Source organism: Channa argus, chromosome 12, assembly GCF_033026475.1.
Source record: "Channa argus isolate prfri chromosome 12, Channa argus male v1.0, whole genome shotgun sequence".
NCBI lineage: Eukaryota > Metazoa > Chordata > Actinopteri > Anabantiformes > Channidae > Channa > Channa argus.
In genome coordinates this window covers 9,088,547-9,114,581 of record NC_090208.1, presented here as the reverse complement: position 1 = coordinate 9,114,581, position 26,035 = coordinate 9,088,547, and the positions used below count along the sequence as shown (strand labels likewise).

The following is a 26,035-nucleotide window of genomic DNA, read 5'->3' as shown; positions in this document are numbered from 1 at the left end:
TTTTAGTGGTGCATGGTGCATTCTGGCCCTGGGATCCATGAGGGTCTGAACCACATATATTATGGTAATCCATCAAAGAGTAGAGATAAATATCAAGGTGAAATTAACACAAACTGGTTGAAATTCTCAGACAAGTTATTCAACAAGCAACTGTAAAAAAAGGAAAAAAGTTGATGTAATCTGGTGTGTGCTGCACAACAACCTTGCCTCAGCCGACCTCTGACCTGTAATACAGTTTGTAGTGGGTAGTAACAGCTTTTACAGTTCAGACAACAAAAATTATTAACACGTCACTGTGCTTCATTCCAAAGATGAACCGCTCCAAATCAAAAAACCTAAACTACAAGCTGGAGTGTTTGCTGGGAGAAACTGTTCTTCTTTTGAAATGTTAGGGAAAATGAGCCTGGCTGCAGCATGAGAATAGAGTGTGTGTGTTGGTGTTGCCAGGTGAATAATTGCCTCTCTTTAAAGCAATCAGAGCAACAGAGCCACACACAGAACAGGGTCCTTTCCCAAAATCACGGCACTGATTCTCAACATTCAGAGAAAGAAACACACTGCATACTGATCCTGAAATAAAAAACAATATTGCTAATCCTACAGTAATTGTACTAACAGTTAGGTACAGATTTATTTGACACGCATTACAGAAAAGAGCAATGTTACACATATTTGCATATCGTCAAGGATAACACACCAATGTCCGTGACATATTTCCATTGTGGTCCTTGGTGTAAGAATCTCATACACAGCATTACTGCAAAAATCTGGGATCCTCAACATCTTCAACAAATATAGAATAAAACCTGGTAATATATAATAAAATATAATTGAGAAGTTCTGCCAAGCAATGTTTGAACCATTTTGACATTTTCCGTTTATCTGTTGTTATAAATTTAAAATATGATTTTCTAGTGTCCGAGTGAGTTTCTTGTATATTTTATGAACTAAAACTAGACTGTTAGAAAAAACTGAGACAAAGCATTTGAAACTTTTCTTGACTTAGTTGTTTTTTGTTGTATTTATATACAGATTCACATACATTTTTGCATTTTTCCATTGTATTACCAAATTATTAGGAACTTATGGACGTCATGTATTGAACAAAGCTTTACCTCAAGATCTGAAAAACGTTTTGTTTTGAACACGCATATTAAATATTTGGCGATTATAACAAAAGCCTTGTGATAGTGATTCCACAGTTTACCCTGTGTTCGGGTGCTAAGACGAAAAATACATTTCTGAGTGGATAAGTGGACTAAAGGAAGTGTGAGTGGTTAAAATGAGTGGTGAGGAAAGAACCAAAAAACGGTGAGTGGAAAGCCCCTGATCTCTGAAGACGAGTAAGAAGGTTTAAGATGTTTACTGTTTCAGTTTAGGTTCAAAATCAAACAGAAACCACTTTTTCATACAAAGAAAAATTAGTACTTTATTTGCTCTAATTACATTTATATGGCAGTTTTGTCATATAAGCATTTTTACACATTTTTGTAATTGTATACAATTGCAATGAAAAGGAAAACTCTCCTATTTCCTTTAGCCCTTTATTTTGGTCCCATTGTGGACTTGAGACAGATATGAGGTCACCAGTCAACTTCTTAAAGGATTTTTCAAACATTTATGAGTATGAGATCAGTCTGATGAAAAAAAGCAAGGTTCAATGCATACTCCTGCAACTGCTGCTGGAAAGACCCCAAAGTCCCCTCCAGAAAACACCAAACTTTCCCTCAACAGTTAATGTAGCTATAAGCACAGGAATCATAATGTTATGTTATGTTAAATAATGTTCTGAGGTTTTTGGTCCATGACTGCCAATTTAAATACAACAAAACTGACATCTTTTGTCACATAAACAATATCTCAATATTTTCAAACTGAGTGAATTTCCCTTTAAAAAAAAATGTTTAAATATGGCCATTAGAGGAGATGATGAAACTAAGAAGGCACTGGCAATAGAAATATCCTTTAAGGTGAGAAGGATTTTGTGACATTATTGCACAAAAGCATCGACAGTCATTGCATATTTGTTTTTGGTGTTGTTGTTGGGGTAAACACACACGAAACACATTTATATATGTAAACAAAAATGAATACAAATATTTAAGAGATTTTAGACTTTGGATATAGTGCAAAGAGTGCAAGAAAATTAAATAGGCATATAAAACAAAAGCAAGATTATAGCTAATGATAGATTCTAATTCAATACAACCTAGAAAACTTAAGTGACACATTCTGGACAAAGGCTGAACATTTAAGCTCCACAAATGTCAGACTGTTTCATCGAATCGAATGTCAATAAGGTGTTTCAGTTACTTTGTCCAGTACATAGTTATGTGGATGAACAGGTGAAAAGGCAGCACATCTAGTCACCATTTTCAACTAAACTTCAAAAGTTGAATAAGGCCCCAAATGCTAATTATCATAGAGTATTTCATCAGGCAGACCTGATCTAGGAAATCAGCAGTGGGAAGGGTGGGGATAGTTGGAATGCTAAGCAGGTATTTATCAAATGGAGTGTAAATTGAGTTTATGTTGGGAAGCACAAACCATTGTTGGCAGTAGATTCAATTTCAGTTCTGTTTAAGTCTCGGTGAGGAATAAACCTTTAAAAGCCTGGGGAGTCTCAGTGATGGCTGAGACACCATAAATACACAATTAAATCTCTGCTACTAATGTAATATTATAACTAACCTTTATTTTCTCATGAAGAAGGCTACATAACAACATACATTACAAAATCTGTCCCAATATGTTGCTGATCTTCTTGCCAATCCAGCAGCAACAAGCCTTTTTGAAACTAAGTCTCTGGCTGCCAATTGTAATACTTTTCCTCAGTGGGTAGCCTGTTGGTGCAGTGCTGCTTCCAGCAGCCATAATACAGCATTTGATGGAAAAGAAAATGAACAAACCCTAGAGTCTTGGCTACTGATGAAATCCAAATTTAAAAAATAAATTTGTGGCTAATATTTTAATGTTCAGCCATTCATCAAAGGTCTGGATTATTCAACAGTCAAGGTAAGATTCGTCACTTTTGGCATTTTTTTAGCTGGTTATGGATAGTGAAGCAGAGAGTGAGATAGTAGATAAACTTCTGCCCATTAAAAACATAGATTACTGGCCACAACTTTTTAAAACCAATAATCAAGGCAACATCGTCAAAATATGGCAACATTACTGTTGTTGGTAATGTGTTGGTGTTGTTGGTTTATTGGTCCCAAAAGTTGCTGAGCTTCCACACAAATGGAACTGAAACATAATCTGTGGTTGGCAAGTTTACAGATGACTATTCATCAATTAACTGAATTTCTCCTTATTCTGTAGCATAGTAGTGTAGTGCTGTGATAAAAGGAGTGTTTTTTTGCAGCAATGATACTACAGCATTTGATTGAAGGGACACTGATGAAATATTGATTGGCAAGATTGGTTGCACCTTTTTCTACCAACAAACACAGCAACATCCTCAACATATGCAAGCACTTTTTGGCTCACTGCTTATTTTTGGTGTCTACGGTATATTGAATTTCTAAAGCTAAAAAGGGCCAACAGACAAACTATAAACCTGTTAAGTTGAATTTCTAGTGGTCATCTACCAACTGTCATACATATGTAGTAAATTGATGCTAGATTCTTAAATAAGAATCTGTTTTCCAATATTTTTTGTTTTCACTCTCAGTATTTTAAGCTCATATTTTATAAGGCCAAAACTTGAAGACAGAATTAACATTTCTACTTTATGTTTGCCAAAGAAGCACAAAGAGTTTTGACATCCTGAAAATGGACGCAACATAGGCTGAGGCATGTTTATAGAATATATCTGACAAATAAGAATAATAGATGTAGTTTACTTTTATGCCTACAGTTTTAAAGACCTTATATGATCCAAATTCTCCAAATGTTGAATCTATATAGTTAATTGGTTTAAATAACAGATGAAATAATCTAAATAAAAATAAATTATTTTTTAGTTTTTCATCCTACAGACCAGCTTAACAGAATCGGCTACTGTAATTCAACTCTGGTGCAGATTGTGGATCACGCCAGCCCTTATGAAGAGTCAAGCTGGATTTTTTGAAGTTCAAAGAAAAGCTTAGTGCCTCACAGAGGATTAGAGAGATTTATCCCCCAACACATGGAAACAGAGGCAAAAAACCTGGAAGGATACATAGTATGTGGGTATGTTCTTGATAAATCAGTCAGACGTCACAGGAAAAGTATATTTGTGAAAGTGTGGTATAGAAAAAAAACACTTCCCAAATACACTTCTGTCATAAATATAAAAGTCTGAGTTCCAAAATAATATCACTTGTAAACTTTTCAAAATGTACATACAGGTTCATGATATTATAAGAAAAACGTGCCACGTTTTAACCCTTTTCACATGTGCACAAACACCCCAGGACTAAACTAAGTGATTTACCAATTCAAAACACAAAAGAAAATTCAACTATCTATCAAACTCCCAATTTCTGATTTTTTTAATCAAATATTCACATTTCCAGAGGCTGGAAACCATAACCCAAGAATGACCTTCTAGTATGGCATAAATAAACGTACCCAACATATGAATTTGCCACATTTGTTGTTAAAAACTCCCAAAACAAGCCTCCTCCAAGCTTTTCCACAAACATTGTCAATGATTTTTAAAACCATTGGTCACCCATCCACCTGCCATATGGTTAATATATGCTGGTGCGGTTTTGTACTGTCAACTTTCCTCCAGCCAAGAGGGGGCATCCACACCGGGGTCGCTGAAATTTTCGCCAGCCTGTTGAATGTTTTGCTGCAGGAAGCTGTGACATGATAAACTGTTAGCTGCTACAGCACTGTGGAGCAACCACAACTGGTTATGGAGGAATTTGACCTGTGGAGCGAAAAAAGGATGAATTTGTAAACCTGATTCTACCTATAGGTGTGATGGAGAATCCCACGCATCCTCGTGTGTTTCAGGTGACCACGACCATGTCCTGGTTCTCTAAAACTTGGTGATCCCTCCCTCATTTCCTCTTACCTTGTTCTCCTCCAGCAGCTTGACTTTGACAGAAAGGTCACCTCTAATCTTCAGGTACTTCTCCTTTTGGCTCTGGAAGACTTTCTGGGCCTGCTCAAGTTTGGGCAGAGTGGTGTCATCTCGGGGCCTCAGGTTCAGCTCCTCCAGATCGACTCTGTACGCATCGTACTCGATCCTGAAAGGTGGAGAAGTGTGCACACGCTACAGTATTTATTTGTACCGTGGACCATTTTTGTTTCTGCATTACATAGATGAAAGCTACGTATGAATTTCTGAAGTATTCTCTCCAGTATGTGTCATAAATGGTTCACAAATTCTGACAGGCTTTGTAAGACACAGATTTTCTTAATGCACCAAATTCAGGCTGATCCGATAATGTGTTTCCACCCACCTGGAAGCCTCATACTGCTTAGCATTGATCATGGTGTCCTCGATGGTTTTGTTGATGAGCGTATCCATGTCGGATGTGAAGGCATTGATGGACTCCACCAAGGTCTCTCCACTCTTTGACAGAAACTTCTGGGCATCTGCGTTCACACCAAACTCCACCTGAGTGATGTTGCGCACAAGTTGTATATGGTCAGCAATGACCTATGAGAGACTTGCTAGAAAATTGACCATTTGTTTACTAGAGAGAGAGTTTTAATATGAATTTTGATCATTTTTGTTCCACCTCAAGTTAATGTGTGACAAAATATTGGATGCGATACTGTAAATACCTGTATGATTGTGTAATGATTTTATCTGGTTTCAGGAGGTTGCTACAGGGTTCAATGGGTTAAATAAAAGGCTTTTCAAGACCATTCAATACCACTTAAATACAATTTAATAAACTATCACGATAAAACGCTATAAAAATGATCCTGTCCAAATCTAACATTACACCCTTGGACAGGTTAAAAAAAACCTTTAACCATTTTTACTATCTCTATGTAAATAGTGCCTTAGGTGACTTTCCCATAGTTGCAGATACGCTGCAATAGTTGCAGCAACAGCAGTGACATTATCTTTTAAGACTTACATGCAATGTCGGTGATTTCATGCTAAGATCAGCGAAGGCCTCCCCCAGAGTCTTTTGGGTAACTGCAAACTGAGCGAGCTGACCGGCCAGTGTCTGAGTTAACTTGGTCATCTGATCATAACGTTGTCGGTCATCTTTAAGAAGCTCGAGGCGAGGCTCCAGGTCCAGATCCACTGTACGCGAGCCCCGGCCGAGCTTCTCTGACAGAGCCTGTTTGGTACACTGCACAGAAGAGAGCGTTCCTGCTGATCCCACAAACATTGACTGATGATTTCATTTAAAACAGTAGTATAACATCTGCTTGAATTATTCTCTAACCTTATATGCAGTGATGCTCCACTGCCGGACTCTGTCCAGCTTCTCACTAGCTGGGTTTTTGTTGTTGCCTTGGACGACCACGGGTCCCAGTTTCGGTGGTGTCACTGGGGAGTCTTTGGGTGAGGTGATCACTGACATTATTACAAACTAAATTCCATCTGACTTTCTGATTCATTACAGACTGATGAAAACTAGGTGACTGCCAGACTTGAGATGAACTACATTTCAATAAATACCAGGTAAATAAATTTGACTGAGTAAAATTACTTCCTGCACATTGTTTTACCTTCGCACTGAACCTCTGGTGTGACCTCTGCTGCACTGGAAATGACACTGTTGTTAATGTGGCTGCAATTTTTTTCCTGCAAAGACAACATAAAAGAAGACATAGTCCTTATAAGTCTCAGAAGCAAGTTTTATTTTTGGTAATCTTAGTTTCTTCTCTCCCTGTTTCATGTGAAGCCACCTACATGCCCTTTAGCGGGCATCCATCTCATAAGGAGTTGCAGGGCCACGCTGCATTTGTCATGCTTGAAGTTCAAATTTATCAAATCTCATGAAGGCATCGTGAGCCTGAGTTCCAAGAAGATAAACTAGCTAACAATATTGATGTCAAAGGTCATAAATCAGAGCACCGTGACAACACATGGGAAGGACTGCTGTGGGAAGCGGATCTGACAGCATCCATTTAGAGCCCAGATCAGAAGGTTGTGAGGTTGCTACAGAGATGACAGCTCCCTAATATGAATGGCAGCTGGCAAAAGGTTAGTGGAGCACCTGATGTGAATGAGAGGCAGTCACACACATTACTTCCTTGTGACGACCCTTATTGTCATAATGCATTTTCTATAACCTAACCATAACGGGAACCATCACAACTACATACCTAAGTCTAGCTATAATCCTAGCACCCACTGATGACCAGCCGAAATGTCCTCACTACAAAGGTGTAAAACTCACATTTGTCCTCATAAAGATAGATACAAAAGCTATAAAGTAACACACACACCTGTGGACGGCTTAGTGGGCTGGAGGAATTTAGCTCAAAGCTACTGGGTTGCATTGAAGAGACAGCGAGCCATGTAGTGACGCACGACTCTCTCTCACACTCTCATTCACACACACACCATCAACCTCTACTCTTTCTAAAGGTTAGAGAGAAGCTGGTGAATGGCAGGCAGGTTGCTGGTTTGTTCCTTGAGGCTCTTAAAGGGACAACCTGACAAAAACTCCTCAAACGGTATTAACAGATGCTTTGGGATTTTGTGCGGGCACAAGAAGCACATGGTGGAACAAACCTCAGCAAACAGTTGTTTCAACATAGAGCAGTTACATAACAACATGATCACCTACAGCCTTGTTTGTGTCAATCTAATGATAAGGCCCTCACAGGCCACTCCGTTAAGTAGACCTTGCTGTAGCTAATAAGCCGGTGAGTCTGCATTCAGCCCTGTTCTTGGACTCCACAACCTCCTGAAGGAAATATCTGGCTCTTTAGCTGGACACTGGTGCTGACATCAGAGCAGCAGGACCACTCCCATTACCTGCCATAACTCATCACGATTATCATCCTATCAGACACACAAACACTTCACCAACCATTTTATTCACTCACTGTCACTGTTTATCGCTGCAGTGTGGTTTTGTTGTCGTGACAACAGCTGATAACATTGCTGAAGCTGTTAGCTAGCTGCTGCAAGCTGTTTGCTTTTTATTTAACTGGTTGCATAATGTGTGTGGTTTCTCAGTAAAGAACAAATAGATCAACCACATGTCTATTTTATATCTGTGAAATACATTGATCTAAGGCTGGGCGCTAAAACAATAATTATTACAACAATTCACACAGAAATGATGAATAATTCACCTGGTCTTTATCTGGGCCGGCCCTCATCTGCACAATCATTTATTAGTTAACAGAAATACAGTGATGTAGTGGACATGTTGTTGGAGACACAAAGCAAGTGACGGCAGAGACGTCCCAACACTGGGGACAGAGATCAGCAGCCGAGATCACAAACATTACGCCTGTTCTACTAACTGCTTTATGTATTTTTCAGATAATAAAAAGATCAAAATTGACCAGTTGGTTAGATATTTAGATGGATAGATAGATAGTTAGATAGGCATATTGACTACAAAATTTCTCACCACAGGGGAAGTTTCTTTGTCTGTGACACTGGACCCCTCGCTGACTCGTCCCTGCTCCACCACCTCCATCCTCTCCTTTCTTTGGAGATAAAACAGAAAGCATTTTAAAAAATTCTTTGGAGAAAAAAAGATTGTTACTAAAAGTTTCCCTTTCAGATAAAAAATAACCATTCTGTTTTTACCAATACAGTGACAGCTTCGTTTATGCTACTTTTCCACCAGCTTTTTCAAAATGCCTTGTGAAACCTGTATATTATCCTGTAGAACAAGATTTGCTTTTTTATATTTCTAAATGATGTTTTAGACTCTTTTTCCTGACCTAAATTATTAGTTTCATGTCTGTGAGATTATAACACCTGGAGCAGGTAACACTGCTGAAGCTTTTTACTTTTCTAGTTGAACAAACAAACACATAAATAAATAAATTGCTGTTTCTTGAAAAGCAGTTTTCATTATTACTGCTGCATAGTTATATTCTATCCTATATAATCACTTGTATTTTTTCATAAAATGTGAGAAAGTATCACGTGACAAATTAAGGTGACACCTTTTTTTTTTACAAAAAAGCTCAAGACCATTAATTATTGAATTTATTTTTATCTTTATGTATCAGTAAAATAAATATACAAATATTTTTTTTCCCCAATGAGCTACTTGATTTATTCACTAACTTTAGTTTTTCCCCTCACACTATAATAATATATAGATAATATAATTGTATCATTTATCTGTTCGTTTACAGCATTCCAATCTTTGTTACATCATTACTCTGTTTAGAGCAGCACACATATATTTATATATTTATTTTATATACAGTATTTATTTTGATTGAGGTCTGTTTCTGTCAAGTCTAATGAATGTGGAGAAACAGCAACACCCAGTGGTAAGAAAGCAAAAGCACACTAATCTGAACATAAACAATATAAACATGTGAACATAAATAGTGTTTCATTATCTACACCCTCATATCCTATTGATTTAGTTTGCATAACACACACCTCACAAACTGTTAATGAACATAAACAATGTCTCAAAATAAAATGACTTCTTAAGAACCATCTGCTTCTCAGGAGCCAGGTTAGTGGCTGTTCAGAAGGAAACTAAAAATAAATAATAAATCACTATAAGCTAGTTTTTTTGTTGTCAATTTTTGATTTTTCAATGAGATTTTTACGAAACAGAATTGTTACTTTTGTTAGACTTAGCTTTTGAGAAACTGTTTTGGTCTGTTTTATAATTTGGATATTTTATAGACAGTTCAGTTCAGAGAGTTCTTCCCCCAGGAATAGAGGATAATATATTTTTACTCTATAACACAGCGCTAGTAAAACAAAGACCATGGTTGGGCATAGTGCCCACTGACTATGAAAATTACTCAGACAGAGATTGATGCAAAAAAGCCCCAAACATATATCTAAAAATACAACTAGCAGCTACACAGAGACATAAAACAACTACAAGAGTTGCAAAATACCAAGAGGTGCAAATAATCATAACGAGATCCGAAGAGAAAAAAAGGATAGTGCAACTGTAAAAATATATAAATTGTAAAAACAACCTATTACTATATATCAAAAACAACAAGAAGTGATGTGCCAAAAATGACCTTGTGTAGATGTACATACACACAGACACCCAACAATATAAAAACCATGATAGCAGCTACAAAGCAACGCAAAACAATCACAGAGACACTAAACCAACTAAAAATAGATGCAAACCGATCACAGAGAGTCATGATGACTTTGAATAGATGTAAACATACACAAGCACAAACAAGCTCAATTGGGTAGAAATGAACACATAGACCCCAACAACCACAAAGAGCTGCAAAACAACTACAAGAAATGGAGCAAACTAACACAAAAAGCCACACAATACCAAGGCAAAAAGTTGTCTCTGTGGGGCCCAGTGTTGCAACACGTCTCCATTACAAAACCTATCCTCTTACTGCCGTTTCCACTGTGCACTACTGATCACTGCAGCATGAATCTCAAAAAGTCTAAACATGCAGCACTGCAATTTCATAAAGGAGCCAACAAAAAAAAAGACACTACATGGGCAGTAAATAAGTAAATGAGAGACAAACGGACCTCACACCATCGGACACCACCACTGACAGCTGTAAATATGGAGGCGAAAAAACTCAGGCAATTCTCAATTATAACCAGCAGCAACACGAATAAATAACGAGTCGGGACATGTCTGCACTTTATGAACCCTGTGAGTCAAATCATAAAATCAAGCCACATTTTTCATCAGAGGTCGATTTCAACACTGTCATCGTCTGTTGTTCAGTCCATTAAACATGTTTTCATCAAATTTAAAAACACCATAAAGAACAATAAAACAAAACATCAAGGTGATCATAAGTTACAAGTATCATAGTAAGAGAGTGTTAAAATGTAGACTTTGTGTTTATTGTAGTTTTAATGTAAAGATGTCACCTACTGGACAACTTTACCAATTTCTTGTCATGAGTAATAAAAATAACTCCACAATTGCTTTATTTGGGGCAATTTCAAAAGTCAAAAGTGCATGATAAGCAATACAGTACAAAGGATGAACTTTGACCTCTTTCGAGTAATTTGAGACATATTTCCAACAATATTATAACATGCCCGGTGTAAAAGATGCAGTGAGATGTTTAGTGACATGTTTAGGAAGATGACAACGTGAGAAAAATACTTCCACTTAATATTAAAATGTAGTTGTTATCTCTACTTCTGCTTAGTAAAACAAGAACTTCACACTGCTGAGAGTGACATGATAATGGAAAATGAGTTGGCCTTGAGCAGTCTGCAGCTACATGGCCCCATACAAAGCAAAATATGACACCTGGTCTGCAGAGGTCGTACAAGTATACAGACTTGATACTCAAATAATAGTGCAAGGATTGGATTAAACACATTGTCTACTACAAAACACAATACTAGCGGATTATCTACATTTTACTTAATGTACAACAGTTAAAGTACTCCACTAAGAAAACAATGTATTTTCAACAATGCTGATTATGGCAAAACAAGTTAAAAATGTTATTAAACAAAAAATGGTCAAAGATCAGTGTTGGTAAAGGTGGGGCTGCTTTGAACCACTTTATGTATCATAGTTTTAATGGTGTTAATGTTGCAGCGGATCGGTGTGTGCTGTGCGTGTATGTTTCTAAGCACTGAGCCTAGAAGTTACTTACAATCTGGATTTATAATACTGATGTCACTGGGGTTTAGGCCCAACTACTAACATAACTGTTTCCGTAAAAGTGACACCAGTCTAGTAGGCAACGCACCTTAATGAAAACAGAAATGCTCAGCTGTGGGTTGCCGGGGTTTCTTACATGGTGTCCACTTCATTTAGGTCAGTGCAAGTAAACACAACATCAGCACAAGCTGCAACCTCCCAAATGCCCGCACTGTGGTGCAACTAATGACACGGTAATTCAGAGGAGAAATTGTAATTGTTTGTGCTGACACGATATTGGCCTTTCTAAAATTCTACATCTATATTCACCGTTTCGACACGTGATAACAGTGTTCCTGAATCAATAAAACACCGGGTTGTGTCATTCAAAAGCACAATCAATGGTGTTTAGAAACCCGGCTAACAAACACACGGTGACAGCTGAACGTGTTTTTACCTGCACCGCTTTAAAGAGAAGCTCCACCTTTTTAACACGTCTTCTAACAGTCTTGGTTTTGTGCCCCTTCTCTGTTAAATCCTCATTTTCGAAACTTTGGAAAATGAAAACTAAAAAGTTTAGACGTACAGAAGCGAAAAGTCAAAACACCCGGAACTGTTTTTTTTTTTTTGGCCGTTTTTTTTTCCCCCTTCAGACGATGCTGCATTACCGCATTGGGTTTACCGGAGGGGCGGTGACATCCGGAGATCATCTTCCCCTTAGTCAGAGAGTCACATCCAGGAGCTCTTCACAGACGGGCTGTGCCGGAACCCAAACCAAGCTCACAATAACGCTCACTGTATTCAGATAAGATGACAAGTTTCCAAAATAAAATGTAAAACGCTAAAATATTTTTAATTAGTTATGGAAAGTAACTAAGTACACTGGCACGAGCACTATACTTGGTACACATTTATTGTTCTTATGCTTCAGTATTTTAACTTTGTGTTACTTTTGCTTTACTATATGCCACTGGCCCTCTCCACTTTAAGATAAATGTTGGAGCTAATTTTTATTAAAATTTATGTCAAAATGGTGCACAATGCAATTTTAAAATATGTGTTGGAGTATATTTTTATTAAAAAATATGTGAAAAACGTTGCACACTGTTACTTTATATTCAGCTCCACATTGAGTAACACAATAATGCATCAATAATCATGATGTATACATATAATATAGCTTATAGTATTGATTTTGCATAATGAGCACTTTTAATTTTAGGTTTTGCTTTACGTTAAAACGTTTTTAATGCAGGACTTTTATTTTGAACAGAGTGGTTGAGAAACTTTTCAATGTTTGAATCAATCTTTGTGTTTCTATTTTTAAATGCTAATGTGTTATTTCTATCAGCATCAGTGTTGCATTTACATTATTCAAAAATCAAAGAACAGCATTCCCTTTTACATGTTTTGTTTTTTGTAGCCCCATGTAAAATGTGTGTGTGTGTTTGTATGTGTCTGTGTCTGTTGCTACTGTATTTACTTTGTTTTTATTTCTTCTTCCCTTCTTTTTAGGTGCTGAGTTAGAAAAAACTTGAAATATTGTTTCAGAGAAGAGCAGTAGATTTCCCTGTAAGTATAATGTTGTCAGACAGGAAGATTAGAGCAGTGAAACTTCAGGCTGCTGGCTGAATGAGGGGAAACAATGACAAATGTGTTTCTTGGCTCCTACACTGTGTGTATACTTGACCTGGTGTCATAGAGGCGCTTGTCAGCCTGTATTGATAATCCTTGTTCTGATTTCCTCTCTTAATCAAGTTATCTGACCCAAGCCTGGACAGTAATAGTGCACTTAAGTGCTTGTAGAGAAACATGATTCAGTAGGCTGAATTTCAACTTCCACACGTCTAACAAGGTGTTGGAGTTGTTCACTCTGAACAGTCAAAATAAAAGGAATCCATAAATATGTCAGTCATCCAAATTTGTTGGATTTTTGATTTAGCTGACGATGGACACACAATCCAATCCAATAAAGAAATGGTGAACTAAGGTCATGAAATGTGATGTGATCTTCACCAGAGTCCCAACAAACACAATATTTCTAAGCTAATAATACGTAAGCAGTCATGATCTTTCATGGCTTTATTAATCAGACTCATTAATTACATAAAAGCCAATGGCAACAGTGTTTTTGTTCACAACATTCAGGAGTAATTTTGGGCCATTCTTCCTGAACACAACTGCTTCAGTTCAGCCATATTCTTAGGACGTCTGGTTTGAACAGCTCTCTTAAAGTCATTCCTCAACATCTATGTTGGGTTGAGGTCTGGGCTCTGACTGGGTGTCTCCAAGAGGTGGATTTTGTGTCTCAGAAGTCCTTTTATGGTAGATTAACTTTTATGTTTAGGGTCATTGTCCTGTTGCATCACCAAGCATCTTCGGAGCTTCAGCTTGCAGACAGCCAGGAATTTTGCTAAATGTTTTTGGTTTTGACCCACATTTCAAGTGAAAAATTGTAAAACCAGGAGGGTGAAAAAGGTGCAGTGCATTTATCGTGTCAGTGGTTAGCACAGTTTCCTCACAACAGTTGGTTTCCATCTGTATTTCAAATATGTACGCTGGCCTAACAGGAAAAATACCCGTAGGTGTGAAGGCCTTTGTCTGTATTTTTGTTCGCTCAGTGTCACACTGATGATCTAAGCAGTACAGGGTGTACCCAAACTTATGCCTAATGCTTGTTCTTCAGTAGCTGATGAAACACGCTGAACACTAGGCAAATCTATAAATTGGTTGACTCGGATGTATAGCACAATATATGTGGTATAACATACTTTCTCATAATCACAGAGCATCCCATTGTATTTTTAGTGCATAGTCTATTGCAGTGATTTTCAAGTAGTAAAAAAAATCCACACATCGAGTTAACTGTTAGCTGAGAAGGTGTAAAAATGATTTTGCAAGTGAACACAGAACTAGTTCAAATGTATATATATGGAGAGTGAGTAGTTGAGTTTAAAGGAAATGTAACATTGTTAGCTCATAGTAGTAAGTAAATGGCTAGAACAGACAACTAAAGGTAAAAGCAGGTTTTTAAAGCAAACATTTAGCTGTTCAAGACATTTATCTTTTGTCTTTAACTAACAATGTCAACTATTTACCTCTGACCTACTACCTAGTTGTTATTTTAGCAATAAATTTTAGTTCCTTGGTCATAGTACTATTGATATATACTTAACCAATCTAAACACTAACATGTATATATTTAGTCTCGTAACATTTCATTTAACCTCCTTCAGCTAAACACATGTGAAGAGGTGGGAGATTTTTATACAGGCTGGGAACCAGTGGTGTATTCAGTGAAAAGTATTGCAGTATCTTAATGAACGTTCACATTTGTACAAAAGGAGACAAAGTGCATAACACCAAGACCGAGGGCAAACTGTGTATGGTCAATACCTGGGGCACATCAGGCTTTGGACTACCAAAGCTGTGAATCCTATTGCAGCATTGGACCATGAAAGTTCTGGGCTGTCTTAATAGTATTAGTAACAGAAGTCACTGAAGCCATAAACTTTTGATGAAGACAAATCAATTAACATGTGCAATTATAATTAAAGTAAGCAATTAACAACGAGATTAACAATGACAGACACAGAAACAAACACAACCCCAAACCCCCACATTTCCTGTCGAAACCACCGCCACAGAAAGAGTAAGCATTTCTCCTCACTCTTTGCTGCACAAGACGCCAAATGTGTTTCTGATTTTAATTATAGCAGCAATGTGAGTGGTTTAGGTTTGGCTCAAGACAAACATTGTATTTTTCATGTCAGCAACATTGAACCTATAGTTAAATGACAACACTGCTGCCAGTACTTGACTGAATATAAAGTTCTAAATTTCACAAAATTTTCACTAAAAGCAGGGAAATCTTAATATTATCCTTTAGGATGTGTCTTCGATCAAGTCCTTATGTGATTATCTGCATGTTGACATAATCAGCACTTTTTTTCCGGCTCACTGCAAAAAACAAAACAAAAGAACAAGAACGAATAAATAAATAAATGAAATTAAAATGATAAAAAATAAAACAGAATTGAAGATCAACCTTTTACAAAAAGTTTGATTCTTTCACATACACTGCAGCCTCCTGTCAGCCCTTATAGTCCCACGTACAACAAAACAAGCACGATGCAAAATTTGTCATTTGGTCCATGTCAGTGTTGACAGAATATAGAATGGGCATTTTTGCTAAGTGGTTTTACAAGGTCTTCTGGTAAAGCAGTAGGATGGTTGACTAATTACCTGTCAGATTTGACTCACTTCAGACTAACTAGGTGTTTTTAGAGCACCATAAGGTTCTGTGGTCGGGCCATTTTTATTCTCTTTATATGAATAATATAGGGCAGTTTCCTGCCATAATCTGGTTAGTTTGTAGGTGTGGACTCGTGCATTTGCTCTTGTAAGAATGTCTGACTTAATTTGACACAGCTAGCTATAAATCGTTTGATGACATGTTTAAAGTGCTGGTCAGGTTCTAACCTTTTTGACTAATAAGAACAACTGTTTACATTTTGTCTGTGGCAGTTTAAAAACCTCAAAAACCTATAATGAAAATCCATTTCTGTGTGACAGCTGTTCTCACCTCTCTTCTTGTCTCTGTAAATGAGTCCCAATAAGATGGTGGACAGTAGGTAAGGCGTCCCCACTATCAGGTGACGCAGAAATGAGGAGGCAGAGAGGAGGGAGGGTGGAGGATCTGGGGTGGTGGGATGTGGTGCTGCAGAGAAAACAGAAGCTATAAATTAAAAACTCTTTACATGATGAAGGACATCTAACTCTAAGAAGATTTAATTTTGATGAACTGTTTTCATGTTACAGATATGTGTTTTGTTTTTAAGAATGGTTGAGCACACAATATATATTCATGAGAGCTACAGATACTATAGTCTTTGCCTGCTTATTTTCTTCTTTCTGTGAACTTGTCTCCTTTATGTGAACTCTTGGTGTTGAAGTGTGGGACTACTGTGCAGATGTCTGGTTAAGAGCATAGACAGGATTCTTTGCAGTGATACTGAGCTTCAGGGTTTTATATCTTGATATTATTACAAGTGCTCCTGATTATATTATTTTGAGGGGAACACTACTGGTTCATTCTTGTCATTTGTGATGTATCATAAATTACTTCAGTGCAATATTTCATATGGCACAGGATTCATGATTTCTTTGTTATCGCGGGCAATATATCACTGCCCACCGCTAAAGTTCACACATATTCTTTGTTATAAAACCCAGGAAATTATGACCAAGCAGTGACATATAGACGAAACTGTCATGCAGAAAGTGCACCATTGCAAAGATAGTTCAACTCTCCGTTTCTTGGCTGGAACAAAACCAAAACCACTTGCACCATTTCCTGGGGTTGTTCAGAAGTCTTCCAATAAAGTAAAGCCAAACAGCTTGGCTTTAATGTAAAACATCTCCTTACCTCTGACACCTAACCAGCTCCCTGGTGACTCTCCATATCCACTGATGTTACACTTGTACAGTCCTTCACTGTATTTAGAAACATCGTGAATGATCATGATTCCCATGGAGCTGGTCCCAAAGAGGAGGCCATCTTTATAGAAATCAGCAGTGCCGTCACAGGCATAAGTAGAAAGTCTGTGTCTACAGCACAGAGTCACGTTGTCTCCCTCCATCACGGGCAGAGCTGGACTCTGGAGTATCACATGGCCAGCTAAAAAAAACAAGCAGAGGAACTCACAGAGAGCACATAATCAGTTCATCACAAACCTACAATAAAACTCAGCATCCAAACTTTAGTACAACAGCTCTTATACTCATTTGCTGGAATTTGACATAAAATAGTGTAGAGTGTGACATTTTTCTTTATTTCATTTTTCTTTATTTCATTTTATTTATCTTTTTGGGAAAGTGCATCATATTTGAATGCTGAATAAATTCAGCGACCCACCCGTTACAGTGATGTTGACAGTTTTGCTGGTGGCTTCCAGACCAGCTTCACACCAGTAGACTCCACTGTCCGTGGCAGGGAAGGCAGCAGTGATGGAGCAAGGGGATGTACATTTTATCACCTGTCAAACAACAGACCACCAAAGGACATTTAACAGCTAAGAGGCATCATCGTGTTTGAAGGTGGTGACTAAATGTGACAGATTTATTTCTAAGCTGTGGACACTCTCCCCCGCAAACAAACCTCTCCATCCTGCATCTTCTTCATCACAGTCCAGCCATCAGCCTCTTCCCCCTCCTGCTCTTCCTCTTCACAGCTCAAAGAGAACGCGTCATGTTTAAAGAACTGTAACGTTCTGGGGCTGGCGGTCAGAGACACTGGTGGAGGGATGAAGGCAGAAGAAAAGAAAAGAAGGAGGAGGACGTGCGAGAGACAAGATGGTATTTAAATGATTCATGGATGAAATCAGCAAAAGAAGACAGTTTAATAAACCCAAGAATGTAAAATCACCATTAAGGGTTTTAAACACAGTCCAGCTCATTGTAAATGCATCTGTTCTTTTGTAGGTTTTGACTCTTTGCTGAGACAACTTTTTAAACCAGCATCCAAAAATCAGAATATTCAGAATCATGTCAAACAATCAACAATTTAATCTGAATAACCCGCTAATTTATACTGCACGTAGATAACTTAGCCACCAGTGGAGAATGGATCTCTTAGGTGTGAGTCTGAGGCTCTGGCCCAGGACCACTGTGAATTTCTCTGAGTCTGAGTCGTCATGTCAACACATTTTGAGGTTCACATAAGACTAAGTGTCCTAGTTTAAGTTGAGAATTTGCTGAATTTAATCTTACCTCGAGCAGAACCACAATCCAGTAAATTTAACACTGATTAAAAAAGATAAAAAACACACATATGGTCAGTGTTCGCACCTAAAAAGAATCTTTCATTTACAGTGTCAATATCATATTATGTTACATCTTATGTTATTATAAAGCTATGGTCTGTTGTAATATATGAAAGTATGAAATGACAAATAATGAACAGTGGTCTAAGGTTACATCCTAATACATTAAACTCAATGAACATTAATTAAAAAAATTGTTAGACTGTAATAAACTACCACATATAAAAAGTGTAATTATAATCACAGGGGAAATCATACATAAACTCAGGTAGGTCAAGACCAGAGAAGTTATAATACAGGCAAAGTACTGATAGAAGTAAAGACAGTCAGACAGATGCATACATGATCAAAAACATTCTAAATCTATTGACAGCCTTTACCCTTCTCCTTTAATACTTTCAACCAGATTTTTAACCTGGCTGCTTGCTGATTTTCTCCTATCGACATTGAATAATAAGGTCTCGCTTATTCCAGTTCATCCTGAAGGCGCTGGATGAGGATGAAGCCTGTGCAGGAAAGTGATCCGAACCAAACTTATCTCTTTATAGAGCTGTCTTCATGCATAGAAGCAGTGACATTTTGAAACAGGAAACAGTCTTCTTCAAAGTGTTATGACAAATTTGAAAGCATACTTTCCAACCCTAGTACTTGGGCTTGTGCTTACTGTACTGCTAGGGTTAGTGCCAATTTATACATGATACAAACAATGTTTTTATTCACATACTTTTGGCCAAATGGTTTAGTTTAAAATAAATTTACAGTTTTTCAAACTAAAGGACATTTAATATTAGATGGTGCTTATTTGTATTTCTAGTAAAATTGCATTCAAATGATTTATGTATTACAAACTATTCAAAGCTTAAGTCAATATGCAAAATGTGTAGCAAATTATTATTTTTTAAAATATTCTTAATAATAATGCAAATCATAAAACCACAAAAACACACAATGTGTATTTTCAGTTGTTTTGTTACTTACAGAGTAGTAGACAGAGAGCTGTGAACTGCATCCTGACCTGCTGCTAAGCGAGACAGACAGAGAGAGAGAGGAAGACAGAGAGAGAGAGAGACAGAGAGACAGAGAGAGAGACATAATCAGACAACCAATTACACACACATTAACTCCTATGTGCAATTTTAAGTCACCAATTAACCTAACATGCATGTCTTTGGGCTGAGGAAGGAAACCACAGTGCCCAGAGGAAATCCACACAGAAAGGCCACAGCCAGAACCAGAGACCTCCTAGCTGCCTCACACAAATGGAATTGAAAATTCTATTAAAATCTAAAAACGGTTACCATGTTATTGTATGTACATATGCACATGTATACATACAGGTATTCCTACAAGAGGATTATAAAGAAAGAATAAACAAAATGTATGTATATAAAGGTATAAAAACATTTACAGAGTAAAAGAACAAGTTAGACTGTAGTCAGTTATACTACATATGTTCGATGTGTGATATTACATTACTGCATTTCCGCACTTAAAAAAATACAAACAAATTACACCGAACATAAATCGTTTCATCTACTTGTTAAAAGAGGTAAAAGAGGTTTCTTTCGTAATGTTGTTGATGTTCCCGCGACATCTTGTGGTTCTATTGGAGCAGCAGCGCAGACTTCCAGCCCTCGCGATACTTGAGTTTCCCACAGAATCTCTGCTGTTCTTTCCATTCTAAATATGCTGCACTTGGAAGTCCGGAAATGCCGGTTTTCATTCCAGAAATATGTTTTCTCTCCAGGTAAGACGCGCCGATAAACGATTTGTTTTTGCGTGTAAAATGCTTTTATAATATGCTAATTGTGTTTGATTTGAAGCCTCTTAGTCAGGTTTAAGGTCAATTTGAACATGGTTAAGTACCTGCTAACTTCTTAAGCGATGCATACGGTTATGGAAAGATGAAAAATAAGATAGTCCAATATAAATTATTACTGTAAAACAACAATAAAACGAAGTGCTTTGGCTCGTCACATGCTCACTTTAATTCATACTGAATCTAACGTTCATTTCAAGTAAGGGTCAGTCAGTTTTTTATTACCACACTTTAAAATACTTAGTTACAAGTAAAAGTAAATATGTTACTTGAGTAAATGTACTAATGTCATATTGTAAACGTTGTCTGATGAGTTGATGGTAATACATAAGTATTAATACCACAGCTGTAACTGTTTAGAATACTCTGATATAGGTAATGTTATGTATTACACGATCAACAGCACAGACCTCAGACATATAAAATAAAAAAACATTTCTGTGTATTTGACCCTGTAGCTATGAACATCAGATTATAATGATAATGATGATGATGATGATGATGATGATGATGATAGGGCGAGTGGACAGTTGATGAGCTCTAAAGAGGAGGATGAAGAAGATGAGGGTGAACAAAAGCCAGCTGCTGTATTTGGCCAGAGAAGAAACATCTGGAAATGTCCAGAAAGAAGGAACCCTGCGAATTGGACGACAGAACAGAGGTCAGACAGATTCAATACCGTTCTATTTATGATCCACGTGTAGGTCACCTTGTTTCCCCAGTTCTCTTTTGCTCCGCTCTATTTTGTCCTTTTTGTTTCTTGTGTTCTACTTTGTTCACCTCTGTCGTTTCCCTTTTGCTATGTCCTTTCTTCTCTTACAATTCCTTCTGCTCTTTTCTTTGTGATGTCTTTTGTGTTGTGGTTTTTTAGGTTTCATTATGCTCTCTTTTATTGTTTGCTTTCCTTTTTAAGTCTTCTGTGTGATCTCTTCTTAACAGTCTAAGTTCAGCTGCTTTGCCCCGTGGCTTTCTGGCCGTTGTCTCTATCTATTTCTATCCCCTGACTCATTGTAGTTCCTGGACCTTCTGTGTGACTAACAGAACAATAGTGCCCTGGTTCTTTATTTCTTTCTGCACTTCCTATATATGTAGAATACATAGAATAAAGCAATTTCCAGGTAAACAACTGCACTGCAATTCTCTGTGTCAGCTCTCACCGACAGGTTTTGTCGGCTGAGGGGAAACCTGCTGTTCATCCTGGAGAAACAGGTGAGAGACAGACGGAGAAATAAGTAAAAGATATACCTTGTGTTTTTATACTTTAGAAGTACTTAGGAGTATGCATCATTTTTCTGCCATTTATCTAGTTCCAATAATGGATGGATCATGAGACAAATATCATAGACAAATTAAATGCCCCACACCCGTTTTGGGCAGAATGAGATGTGAAATGACAAATAAAAATGATGCAGTGTAATACAGTGCATCTTTAAGCGTCTTTGTGGGTGTTTTGAGATACATTTTCCTGATTTTTAAATGCGGCTTAAACAAGAATTCATACAGACTCCTGGGCCAGTAATCCATACATTGCTTGCATCAGTTGAAATATTCATGTTGGTTTGCAGGGTGGTGAGCTACAGGAGGTGCTGCTGTTGGAGAGGTGTGAAGTTATAAGGTTTCCTGATGACAACAGACAACTGACTGTCAGTATGTAACACACAAACACACACACACAAAGACTTGTTAAGCAGTGGCTTATTCTCCCAGCAGTAAGTAAAAACTGTCAAATTTTTGGTGTTAAGGCTTTGAAAGTGGTGATTCTCCTATATTCCTGGAGCTGAGCAACTCTGCAGAGTGTGTGTCGTGGCTTGTCGCCCTCAGAGATGCCAACACAGAGACATTGAGGAGACGCATTGTGTGCCTCTACACTATTATTAATGCACACTCTGCCCAAAACATGGAACAACACACACATGCTGCTGCTCAGTGCATCAAGGGAGATCAGTACATGGAACATAATGAAGATGCAAGTGAGTGTGTCTGTACTTATATTTTGTTTTTATGTTTAAAATGTAAAGGTTTATGTGCATTATTGTGTTTGTTTATACTCGTTTTGCATTTTATGACCAATTATTGCAGAACACCAGGTAATTCCAAGGCATACAAAAATAAACAGACAACACAGGAAAATCCACTGTTCATAACCTCAAGAATTTAAAGACTTTGAATTTCCATAATATTTAAGAAAGCTACAGATGATTTATGCTGCCGGTTCAAGCCCGGTAGAAATTGGGGAGGGTTGCGTCAGGAAGTGGCATCTGGCGTTAAAAACTGTGCCAAATCAAAAGGCGGACAATGTTCCGCTGTGGCGACCTTGAACTCCTGGCATAAGCCGAAAGGACAAAAAACAAAAACGATGTCTTATGCTGGAATAATTTCTGCACTATTCAGAGTAGTGGAGCCAGTGTGTGTTGATGTAATGTTATTTTATGGCCACAAGGTGGTGTTGACTCTGCAGCTGAAGTTCCTCCCTTGCACCTGAGTGTTGGTATGTGACACACACACACACACACACACAACCACACATACAGGGAACAGGGTTGCCAGGTTTTGTTTAATGTGCATTATAACAGTTCTTCTTTCTTTTTCCTACAGAGTGTCGGGGTGTGGTTGCAGCCAGAGTCCAGATTCAAGTCTCCGTGATCGATACGCACACTCACACAGTCAGGAAACACTGCTGCACCGAAATAGTGAAGGTACATGATAAGTATACTGCTTTTTTGTGAGGGCAAATGTTCTGGTTTAAACCAGACATTTATTGACATTCTAGTCAATAATTGTAAGGACTGTTTGAATGCTAGCAGGCCTGTCACAATAATTACCTTACAAACTAATTCATGCTATATAGACATGACTTTGATCATTTTTGCAGCTCTCAATATAATTTTTGTGGAGTGCCATAAGCCAAATGTTGTGTAACAGATGCTAATTTGCAAGCTAATCAAACAGCTGATTTCTCAGCAGTAGCTGGAGTGGACATTTCCTCTGTTCTTGGTTTACCTGGACGGTTACTGTAGGTTTAGACTTAGTTTTTAAGGTTCAGGTCAGGCATGTATTTTTGAGGGTCAGGATTATCTCAGTAAGGTTCTAGACAACTACAGTGATGGAGGATTGTGTGTGTTTTTGGATTACTCTTATTTGTTTGCACAGTCAAATGGCATTTAAATACATGCATCACAAATTTGCCTCAAGGGGCTTTACAATCTAAACAAGCTGCGACATGCTTTGTCCTTAGAGCTTTGAATCACACAGGAAATGACAGATATGCATTAAATGTTGTGTAGACTAAAGCTTCATAGCATATTTACTGTAGGAACAGTTAGAATAACAACATTATAAAACATTTGAATGGAGACATTTGAGACATGTGTGTAAGTGTGTTTTACAACAGTGGATATGGTTCAGTGTTAAATGGAATTAAATGTAATGTCCTATGTAATGTGTGTGTATATATGTGCTGCAGGGTTTGGATGGGAGTGTGTTTCTAACACCTGTATGCTTCAGTGGCGACTACCCTCTGTGCCATCACAGTAGGATCAAAGTGACCCTTTATCACGTGGAGGAGGCCACAGCACAGTCCACGGTGAGTTGTCTGTGTTTTTGCTTCAGCATAGTAATGTTTGTGCTTTGTGGGTTTGTGTGTGTGTGTGTGTGCATGTCTTTCTGTGTTCTTGGAGACACATTTCAGTCCATTTCAAGTACACGTAGTTTAAAGATTGTTAGAATGAGGTTCAGGGTTAGGGGTAGCTTTTATTTGTAATAGTTAAGGTAAAGGGGCTAGAGAAAGTTTTTTACCAGTAGGTGCCCTCACAACTATACTAACACGTAAAAACATGTGAGTCTGTAGACGTGTTTGCAAATTTGTGTATGTCCATAAGAGGATTAGTGCAAAAGATGTGTACATGTGTAATACCAGTGGTAGCTTTTCAACACACGCTTGATTTCTCTCTAAATTCAGTTAATCGCTCTCCCTCCCTCTCTCACACACACACACACACATGTGAGGGTAAAATGGCGATGGCTGCAGAGATATATTGAGATTTTAGATGAATTGTTTTTTTTTTCCTCTCATTTTTTTTACTGCCAAACTCAACCTCGGCCGGCCTCCCAAGAGCTTCACTAATCTGCCTATTTCCCATGATGGCGATTGCTGTGCACTTTTAATCCTGTCAGCTACAGTATGACGAAAGAGGAGGAGGAGGAGGGAAATTAGTAGCTGCAGCAGATAAAGTCTTTGGTCGGTCTGTGTTGGTGTTTACAGTAAGAGGCAAACAACAGAGCACAGGAGACAACAAACTGGATTTTCAGTCCATTTCTAATGATGGATGGATTATTTTTATGGAGATATCCTGTCCCTGGGTCAATGTTTTCTCTTGTTCATCTTCAGCTCGCTTTTATTTTTATGGATTTTTGTTTCATTTTGCTGTCCATAAACAGATCATGAGCAAAAGAAGTCATCTTTTAGCTGCCGCTGCTGAGATTCATGAAATTCATTAAAACAACAAGCTTTGAATTCTGTGGAGCTGGTGTGAAACTTGAACTCCATTATTCCATTAAATATTAAAAGACCTGGGTAATTTGTAGCTTTGAATGCTCATTATTTCTTATCGTAGATAAACACAGACACTTTTTCGTCAACCTACTGTAATTCTGCTGGAGCTAGGAGTCTAACTTTCTGCTGGACCTGCTTTATGACCTGATTTATGATTTATTTAGTGAGTCTTTAGGTTGGCAGTTCCAGACCTAAATATAAATACATATCTGATTGCATACAGCATTTACATTTGAAAGGCCGATGCTCCAGCTGTCAGTAGTCAGAGGTTACATCACCTGGAACTCGAGTGGACAAAGAACCTAAATGATTTTTTTGCCTTGAAATACAGCAGCAGCAACCTAACTAGAAGCTGTTTTAAGTACAAATTAAGAAAACATAATGAATTGTAAACAGGTAAAAGTATAAAAACAACAGAATGATTTCCTTAGGCTCTGGTGTCTTCACTTTAAAAGCACTGCTGCAATTTTTATTTTAATGTTTTACCTGGACAGTATCTTTATTGAGACATAATTTTTTTTAGGAGTGGTTAGTTGCTTAGCTTAGTGTTGTTATGGTTTATGTCTCTGAAACCTGTTTACCAGATACTATATTGTTTTATACATAAGTGCAAAGTTGGCATATAAAACAAGAAAGGAAAGCAAATAAAGACAGAGCTTTTATTTTGGACTAACCGACATCCAGCACATGAGTTACACATTCGAAACCACAGTTTCAGTTGAATATTGAAGTCTGCGGCCATTGTAAGAAATAAAGAAGTACCTGAAGGTTGGACAGAAACACGGAGCAAAAACAGGAAGGAAGAGCTTTTTATTTTTATTGGGGGGGATGCAAAGCGTGATGATGTCGTGCACTAAGTATTTCTGTCCCTCAGATGACAACAACTCCTCAGTTGGAGAGGTGAGGGAGCATTCACAAACACATGCGCACACAAACTACATACACGTACCGCAAACATGACAATAGCTTCGGTTGGTGAGTTATCGGTGTGTTTTTTGCTTGTATGCTTGTGTGTGTTTCTAGGTTTGATGAGGAGTAACCTCCTGCATTTAATCTTAAAAGCCTCTTATTTTGCCCTAAACAATGGGACAAAACTTTAGCTGCAGGTGAGAAATTGTAGCAGTTTGTCTATACAGAGCCAGCAAGTCAATAGTCTGTTTAT

General features: G+C 37.7%; 3 protein-coding genes across 8 annotated transcripts in view; 1 reads left to right on the top strand and 2 right to left on the bottom strand.

The window, feature by feature from the left end:
* Positions 1 to 598: 598 nt before the first annotated feature.
* Positions 599 to 12,330, bottom strand: LOC137137392 (arfaptin-1-like). 4 transcript variants are annotated; one of them, XM_067523605.1, is made up of 8 exons: positions 12,136 to 12,330; positions 8,499 to 8,577; positions 6,634 to 6,709; positions 6,348 to 6,478; positions 6,030 to 6,251; positions 5,400 to 5,557; positions 5,009 to 5,183; positions 599 to 4,861 (listed from the first exon to the last, which is right to left on the bottom strand). In XM_067523605.1, exons 2-8 carry the CDS (start codon positions 8,565 to 8,567, stop codon positions 4,706 to 4,708), a joined length of 987 nt encoding a protein of 328 aa, XP_067379706.1. In that variant the 5' UTR covers positions 8,568 to 8,577; positions 12,136 to 12,330; the 3' UTR covers positions 599 to 4,705. The 4 variants fall into 4 exon arrangements, with proteins under 4 accessions (XP_067379706.1, XP_067379709.1, XP_067379707.1 ...); XM_067523608.1 differs by having other exon boundaries at positions 6,348 to 6,460; positions 12,136 to 12,328; XM_067523606.1 differs by lacking the exon at positions 12,136 to 12,330 and adding an exon at positions 10,592 to 10,672.
* A 1,421-nt stretch (positions 12,331 to 13,751) lies between these two features.
* Positions 13,752 to 21,058, bottom strand: LOC137136920 (high affinity immunoglobulin gamma Fc receptor I-like). Its single transcript, XM_067522719.1, has 8 exons — positions 21,001 to 21,058; positions 19,481 to 19,523; positions 18,450 to 18,482; positions 17,839 to 17,972; positions 17,596 to 17,716; positions 17,107 to 17,358; positions 16,264 to 16,398; positions 13,752 to 15,638 (listed from the first exon to the last, which is right to left on the bottom strand). Exons 2-8 carry the CDS (start codon positions 19,509 to 19,511, stop codon positions 15,589 to 15,591), a joined length of 756 nt encoding a protein of 251 aa, XP_067378820.1. The 5' UTR covers positions 19,512 to 19,523; positions 21,001 to 21,058; the 3' UTR covers positions 13,752 to 15,588.
* Positions 20,156 to 26,035, top strand: part of LOC137136915 (type II inositol 3,4-bisphosphate 4-phosphatase-like) — a 22,970-nt gene continuing 17,090 nt past the window's right edge. For 2 of the 3 annotated variants that reach the window (XM_067522710.1, XM_067522709.1), the window contains exons 1-8: positions 20,156 to 20,249; positions 20,839 to 20,982; positions 21,472 to 21,530; positions 21,887 to 21,968; positions 22,064 to 22,291; positions 22,762 to 22,809; positions 22,917 to 23,017; positions 23,785 to 23,904. In XM_067522710.1, the coding sequence (XP_067378811.1) occupies positions 20,874 to 20,982; positions 21,472 to 21,530; positions 21,887 to 21,968; positions 22,064 to 22,291; positions 22,762 to 22,809; positions 22,917 to 23,017; positions 23,785 to 23,904 (747 nt within the window). In that variant the 5' untranslated portion in view covers positions 20,156 to 20,249; positions 20,839 to 20,873. Of the gene's footprint in view, positions 20,250 to 20,838; positions 20,983 to 21,471; positions 21,531 to 21,886; positions 21,969 to 22,063; positions 22,292 to 22,761; positions 22,810 to 22,916; positions 23,018 to 23,784; positions 23,905 to 24,547; positions 25,774 to 26,035 lie in introns of those variants that run through there. The other variant, XM_067522711.1, reaches the window with a different exon arrangement.